The 8,377-nt window shown below is 35.9% G+C and overlaps 1 protein-coding gene across 1 annotated transcript in view; it reads right to left on the reverse strand.

Moving 5' to 3' along the window:
• The window catches only part of TTC29 (tetratricopeptide repeat domain 29), a 120,820-nt gene that overhangs the window by 88,698 nt on the left and 23,745 nt on the right, over positions 1–8,377 (reverse strand). The window contains exon 5 of the mRNA XM_031553020.1: positions 996–1,181. Within this exon, the coding sequence (XP_031408880.1) occupies positions 996–1,181 (186 nt within the window). The remainder of the gene's footprint in view (positions 1–995; positions 1,182–8,377) is intronic.

Below are 8,377 nucleotides of genomic sequence, written 5' to 3' on the forward strand. Positions count from 1 at the left end.
TTCCTACAACAAAAAAAAGGTTGCAGAGTTCATGTATCATGTCCAGGCTTTTGCTGGAAAATGAGGCCATTGTTCAAAATGTAACCATTTTGTCAGGTTTTATTTTTATTTTTCTATCAAGTTAACAGAATTGCCTTATTTTCACACAACATTTCAGTTTCTGTTAATCTTTTCTTTTCTTTTTTTTTTTTTTTTCCTTGAGAAAAGCCATTTTAGCTGAGAAGTCAACCATAAAGTTTTTTCAGAGTTGGAATATTTTCAATCCACAAGGCAAAACTTATAAACAAGAACATTATGGCCATGTAAGTCACATATTTGAATAAGTGGTTAGCAGTTCAGTGCACTCAGGAACTAGTACTGGAAGATTTTATTCAGTTACTTGGGGCTCACTCACTGATTTTCTTCCCACAAAATGAGAAGATTTGATAGAAATGTAGGAAAATCTTTCTCATGTATATCCTGCTGTACACAACCAAAGCTGTCTGCCACCAAAGGTAATCTATTTTTAAAAAGCATGTAAAATAAGGTAAACAGTTACATCAATTAATATCTAATATTATATATACACACACTATATATAGGACTGAGACACATGGGGAAATGGAGTTTAAGGGGAAGCAAACAACACTATGGCAATGATTTGTGGTCTGAAGCAGCATTATCAGTCTCCTGACCAAAACAAGCAAAAAGATAAAAGGTTGAACAAAAAGAACCTTTGTGGAAAAATAATGCTTCCTTTAAACTTACATTTTGCTTTGCAACTGGCTGTAGATGGAAAGTAAGCAAAGGAAACAGGTCTATGAATAATTATAGACTTTACTGTCCCTGTATTTGCTACTCCAGAAACTACAATTGCAACAGCTTTGAAACTTCTTATATATTATGGTTGCAAACAAATTTACACTGAGATTAAGTGCCCTTTAACAAAATATCAATTACAAAATATGATTGTCTCAATGCTGATACAATGTAACATTATGATCACAGCGACTCACCTTGTTCCTCATTGATAAGGCCCATACATGCATGTGCTTGCGCTTGTCTTTTCCCACCATCAGTTTTTATTAGTTGAGCAGTGTTAAAGCATTGTTCATAAAAGTAATTCCTTAACTGTTTCTCCTCAGAGTCATTGAAGCAGTAGGCCACGTTAAGCTGGTTATCATAAACTTCCTCAGAGCGCCCTTTAAAAACAAATAATAGTGAAAATGCAAATTTTCATCAGCTTTCACAAATCTTACAGCCATATAATGAAAATGAAGGGCTATTAATTTACCCAGAAGTCAAACACTACCAAGTTCTCCTACATATTCAAGGAAATGTAAGGAGAAAATGATAACGTACAAAATTAGGCATAAATGATAACTTGATCTATATAAACTACAACAATTTGCTATTATTTTTGTATACAAAACCCAAACTTCAATCAGTAAAACATAACCTGTATAAGACATCGACAAGTTGAAAGACAGAAGCAGAGTGAGCAAAAAACCTCACACATTCAGTCTCTACTGGAGAAGTATTTGAACCAGTGAGACCTCAAAGACACTGGGAGCTTTCAAAATAGATCTAAGGTAGCGACTTATGATGGAGACAAAGAACCAAAGAGAACACCCTGCAAGCACTACCTATTAATTTTATACCATTTAAAACATTTAAAGTAACGCTAACAAGAAATGCTTTCAGTTTTCCATCTACATTATTGTTTTTAATACCTTAGCACTCTTACATACTAAGGATCAATTGAAATTTTAACTTTTGGCATGAAAAAGTCCACCAAGGTATTCAGCTCAGCAGGGAAGCAGGGGGGCTTAAAGTCCTAGATCTCCTTTAGGATCTGAAGAAAAAACATATTCAGTTGGCACTCTGTATGTCTCATCAGCTAGCTAAATGAATACACACTATTTCTAATATTTATAAAAACACTGCAAATCCCAATTCTAAGTAGCATTATGAAATGCATTATTCACAATTTAAAATTACTGAATGAGATCGTCTATGTAAATTACCTCTGTCACAAGAGTACATTAAAAAAAGAACATGCACAAAAACACAGGAGGTTATTCAAAAACGCTATTAATTTGGATTAGAGATCTAAAACTCACCTAACTACTCGTCATATTGCTTCTCTCTAGGGTTGTTTGAAAAATATATTTCCTACACGATGACAAAGAATCTATGAGATAACAAAGTGTACCAAGAAGCTATAGATTTCATAGCTAAATTTACTACTGGCAAAACTAAATTAATTTTATTTCCAAACTCTGCTTATGCTAGTTGAGAATACAAATAATTATGATTTCCTACTGTGTGGCCGTGAAATGAGAATAAGCCAAATAGTATGCTCTTAAAACAATTTTCATGTGTTTGGGTAGAGAAGGAGTTAAGAACTGAAGTGCTGCAGCAGATAAAAGAATGTTTGGATAAGCTAGATGTGTGAACAATACTACTCTGCTTTCAGGAGTTCTGCAATTTCTAAGCTTTGCTCAACAAAGGACAGAAAAGAGAAAAGAAAGGAAAAAAAAGCTCTCTTACACACGATATGGAACAACACAGAAATCAACACAGAAAAAGGCATATAATTTCAACACAGCCCTCACTCAAAGCTCAGATCTTTTCTAAGTATTTTAGAACTGTGATACTGTATCAAAATACTTCAATTAAAGAATGCCATTAAATTTCCTTCCTTTCTTCCTTTCTTCCCCTCTTTCTCTCTTTCCTTTTTTAATCTATGAGAAGACTTGGGAAAATCCAACTTCCAAAAGGGACTAATTTCTGACTGTAAATCCTCTCATTTGTGAGTCACTAGCACTGTTTAGAACAAAGAGCAGTAATTACTCAAAAAAGTACTTTGCTTGCACCTCTAAACCACACATCTCCACTCCAATAGGTTCTGTCTCAACATTTTGAATTATACATATTCTAAGAGAAAGTAATATAAATCCCTCATTAGTCCGCCCAATACAACCAATTCAGATATAGCCACTGTTTATCTAGGCAGTATCAAGCAGATACTGCTTGGCTATTATTTATTTCAGCCCAACTTAAACATCTGTTGTGGCATAAAAGAACACTTTTGAAGATTATCTCAAAAATGTAGAAAGCAGAGGTTCCCACCATGATTACAAGCAATGAATCGAATAACCACTTAAAAACAGGAATATGAAAACTAAATTTGATCAATAACTGAATCTAAGGTAATAATACACATTAGGTGCTGTTTACAGCTGAGTGAACATGAACTTAGAAGTTAGAAGATATATGCAAATAGTTACAATAAGACAGTGAGAGGAACGAGAATGGGATTGTCATTGGGGAAGAACACTAAACACAGATTTGTTGCCTTTGAAATATTTGCTACAAAGTATCAAGGCACTAATGCTACATAAAATTATGCAGATAACTTCTGGTAGTGCCCTACAAATCTCAAGAGATGGTACCGACCTGAGGCGGGCTATTGCTACTGCCACGGCTTTGATTGAATGAACTGTAATGTGACCCTCCGATGACTATCCTGCTGGGGAATAACAATGAGAAGTGCACAAAGACAACCATTTCTCTGTAATAGTCTTGGACAGTGGCTAACCAGGTATGCTGGTGTCACAATAAAATAAAGCCCAAAGATAGATGTTTAAAACCCATGTTCTCTTTGGGATTCAAAGTCTCTCTGATTTACAAATCAAGAAATTCATTGATATTGTTCTGACAGAGGTATAGCCAGCATGTCAGACTTAGTGAAAGTGAACTTTCATCTCCTCAGGAGAAGAAAAATATTAGAATAGATAAACACAATCTTCTATAAAGTCTCCCATAGGTACTTCGGTCATTAAAGTTTTGACCGTTCTGATTTTGTACAGTAAATTCTCTACATCTGTTAATAGAATACATCTGGAAAAATCTTTATGTATCTTCCATTGATATATTAAAAAATTATATATACATACATATAAAATACCACCTATCACAGAGAGAATGACACCACTGGAACATGATACCAAATGAATAGAAATAAAAGTCAGACACACGCAATTGTGAAGCAGTACCTGCAAGACAAATTCTTGTTTTAAAACGAGAAAAATAAAAGAAAGCATAGAGATAAAAGTTCAAATGCTGATCCTAGTAATATTTCAAAAATTACTTTTACTCCAAAACCAATGGAAGCTGAACTCAGATTTCCTAGAATATTTAGGATACAGGATTGAAATAATGCTGCAAAGATGAGCAGAATGGCTACCCAAAATGGCAGCTAAGCAAAATAAACAGAACTCGATGGAGCAGATGATAGTGAAGCTTGATACTCTATGGTTGAAATGGGACTGGGAACATATCTTATGTGCAGTTATGCAATGCAACTTTTTTTTTAATGCCAAATTAACAAATTTAAAGCAGTATTATTTCATATGAATTCTGTTCACTTAAGCATTTGTTTTGCTTTTTTTCCTTAGTTTTTAATAAATAAGAATTGTTATGTTATATTGTAGTAGTTATTTTGCACTTTCAAAAATGTTTTTACAACAAAATATAAAACACAGAAAATTGGCATCTTTTGTTTTATTTGATTTGGACTTTTCAAAATATTTTACTTTCATCATCCTTTACTGTGGAAAAATGGGTATGTACTTAAGGAAAGTATTTCTATCAAATTTTTACTAAGGCCTTTTTGTTAAACAGATATAAAAAAAATCCCTTTCACTTGAGTTTAAGCATAACACCCCATATGTTACGCACGGATAGGGTTTCCTGCTCTCAGGAATCTCTTCATGTGCATCTCAACAGCCATGTAGACTCTCTCCTTGTTATGCTAAAGCCATAGTCCTTGGACCAGTCCACTGAGTAAAACATCAGTTTGTACTTGGACTGTTATCAGGAACATTTGGCAAGCAAAGGTATGCATGGAGCAGAGAGTAATTCAGGTTTGTGGCCTGCACACTGGTGTTCAGCTATTCATCAACTGAATAGTGCAGTGCTCAGGGATAGAGAGGTGGAGGCTGGGTATGCCAATCCCAACTGACTTAGGAGTTAAGTACTACTGCTGCCACGGCTGTATCATCTGCTTGTTGACAGAATGTAGTAAAAGAAAGGAAAAGAAGTACTATAGTGACTTTTAGAGAGGAGATGAAAACAACTTCATGAAGATATCCTGGCTCAGTGTTTTCCCTGAAGAAGAAAAAACACTGTTCTTGTTAACGGAAAACAAAACTTGCACTTCAGAAACTCACCTTTAAAATACAGGTATCAGAAAGAAAATTTTCAACATCTATCTCTGTCCAAATATTTTCTACTGAAGGGACTACCAGTCAGTCCTTTGTTCCTGCCAGGCAAAGGCCATGTGGAAACTTTTCAACAGCTGGTAACACTCATCTTCCAGTTCAGTTACTTGTTTTTAGCAAGTATGGCTGAATTATAGCTGACCACTCATCCTTGAAGACATATCAAGGAGTGCCTTAAGATCACTGGAGTCACTAGGAGTCATTTTTTATGTCAGAATGAGACACCATTAGTACTGGAAGTTTCATTTTTCTCTTGTCTGAGAGATCAATATGGGGACTGAGTAGCAAGAAGACAGCTGATGTCATGAACAGTTCACATTCAGAAACATCCAGGATGAAGGCTGTTGAGCCAATACGGAGCATCAACAGCAAAAGAATGATGCTTCAGTCAGTTTATTTTTACCTCAATTCATACACAGCAAAGAATCAGTCCCATCTGCTTGCTCAGGACAACCATGCCTTTACACTTGCAGATAGGAACTTTTTTCCAAAAATCTTAGCCATAAGCTGTACTCACTGAGCTAATATACACAAATGCAAATGAACAAAGGGCACCATGGAGTAGCATGGACACAATCAAATTGCATGCACAGCTTCCATTTCATAGATATTAGGCAGCAGGGCAAACAGGGTGAACACCTTCCCTCCATCACTAAGTACATAAACAGAATATATTCAAAGTACAATCTATGCAAAGGTGCTAAGAAATTATCTGGATATACATTGCCATATATGGATAAAGTTCTCTAGTAATAGTAACATAAGGCAACTCAACTGGTCATTTGTGACACCAATGGGGGGTTCCAAGCCAACAAAATAAAAACATACTACTTCAATTAGAGGCATTGAGGACAATTTATAACATAGAAATGCAACTTCCGTTGAAGTCAGCTAGCATCATTCCAGGGAAGAATCCTTTTACTTTTAAAAGATAATAATAATAAATTATAGCTAGTCACTCCACTGTTCTCTAGCAACTACTACATTTTTTTTCCTGTGAACAGCATAAAGTAGAGGACAAGCCTGCTTCAGAAAACAAAAGCATTCCTTTGCCCATTCCCTCAAAACCAAACCAAAATTACCTTCTCCTAGAAAATATTAAAGGAACTTTTGGTATCTTTAGCTTTTCCTTCTTTCTTTTTTTCTTTCCCCTCCAACATCACATGGGTAATAAGTTTATCACATTCTTTTCTAACCCAGCCTGAGGCATAAGTGAAATCTTATAGAAAAGTTTGTCCCTGTAAAATGCTAAATTCTGTTTTCGACCTTCAGTACTCAAACATAGAAAGATTTTCTAGTATTAACGCACCAAATGTTCTCATCGAATGTGATTCATGCTTCTTCATGTAGTTTATGAAGAACCTTTTGCAGCGAGAACAAATACTAATTCAGAATGACAAAAGTTTGTTCTGTACTGAAGTGAGGAAAAAAGAGCTAAGTTAGCACTTCCTTCTAATCCTTTGTCTCTGATATTCTCTAGAACAAGGGTCAGCAGCCTGTAGCACATACACAGATTTAGCATTTGGCATATCACAAAGGTTGCACAGGGTCTAAGAAAAGCAACAGCTTCTGGGTCACAATGCCGACTCTCCACCAGCTGCCCCAGTGATCAGCTAACAAGCTGTGTCTTGCCCCTTGGAAAGCATGTTCACACTGAATATTAGCTCAATGCACTGGCTCTGACACAGGGAACAGAGTCACCTGCTACTACAATGCCTGTTACTGACTGACACATTGCAGCTTCTGAACAGTGGGACCTCCCCTGGTTTTGCTCCCCTGCTCCAGCAAAGTAAAGTCAATGGCTGAGAGGTATCTTCCTTTAAGAATTCTTGAGTTGTACCTTGACTGGCGTTGTCTGTAAGGAGAATGCAACACAGGTAACCAACCACTCTAGCAAGCACTGATCGTAGGCTCTTTGTGGTTTACATTACAGCACAGGTTTGGATTCAAACCTCCATTCAATAAGCAATTCAGATGTCATCCAAGGAGCTGACCTCCCTCTGAAATACCAGATTGATGCTTTTTGGTACAATCCGTGCACTGTCATTCTTCTTGTAGGCTCAGTGCTAACCAACTTACAAAACTGGAGCTATACAATAATTTGAGGAGATGATTCAAAGAAGTGGCTTCACCCAATGAGCATAGAGATCCAAAAACCATTTTAAAACAATAAGACAGACTGTAGCGGCCAACTAACAATTTAAAGAATCAGTTATACTCTTACGGTAAAATGCATGCAAAGAACACATTAAAGCTACTTTAAGTATTTTTGTCTGAGAAACAGCAACATCCATCATTATAATAAGCTGTTCTCCCAGGCATACATTAATCTGGGTGTTAAAAAATTCCGAAAGGTAAGCAAAGGACTTGGGCATTTTTCCTTTGTTACTACTTTTCCCTGTGACTCACCCAAACACACAAAGATAAAGAGCCAAATTTTATCTAGGGTCTTAGACAGACAAAATGGACAAAATTAACCCTATTTAGCTGTGCCTATGTAGGGTATGAACATCATTTGTTCTAAGGATGTCAGCAGCCAAAGATTTTCAGTTGGCAGTCCTCACTGTCAGTCTGGAATGGGACTATGATTTCCAACACTTCCTCTTGCTAACACACAGAACAGTGCTGAGTGCGTACTAAGGAGCTATGTCTCTTCAAAAGGATTGCAACATCAACCCCAAGGACAATTATACCTTTTGGTGAAATTAGTCTGGCAACAGGGTGTTGAATTCAACAGCCTCAAGATATATATTTTTCTTATTGAAAAAGACAACATTTATCAAGGTATACAGCATTATCATGTTATACAACAAAAGCTAAGCTGTGTAGATTACTTTGGCACATATCCTGTGTTCTTCTTTAAAACACCCGAAAAGTATACTTATTTATACTAATTTAAATAGGTAAATCATCTTTTTACTTTTAAACTACTGATATCAAAACTAGTAGGAAGAAAGACTAGTGCATGATAATGAATCAAGTTCAAAGAATAATTGGAACCAACTCTATTCTGGAGTCCAAAACATTTACATTGCTCGCATCAAGGAAGACCAAAGAGGAATGCAGTCAACAAGTATCACCAATATTTCTGCCAGATATTTTCCTTTTTT

This window comes from Meleagris gallopavo, chromosome 4 (assembly GCF_000146605.3).
Source record: "Meleagris gallopavo isolate NT-WF06-2002-E0010 breed Aviagen turkey brand Nicholas breeding stock chromosome 4, Turkey_5.1, whole genome shotgun sequence".
NCBI classification, from domain to species: Eukaryota; Metazoa; Chordata; class Aves; order Galliformes; family Phasianidae; genus Meleagris; species Meleagris gallopavo.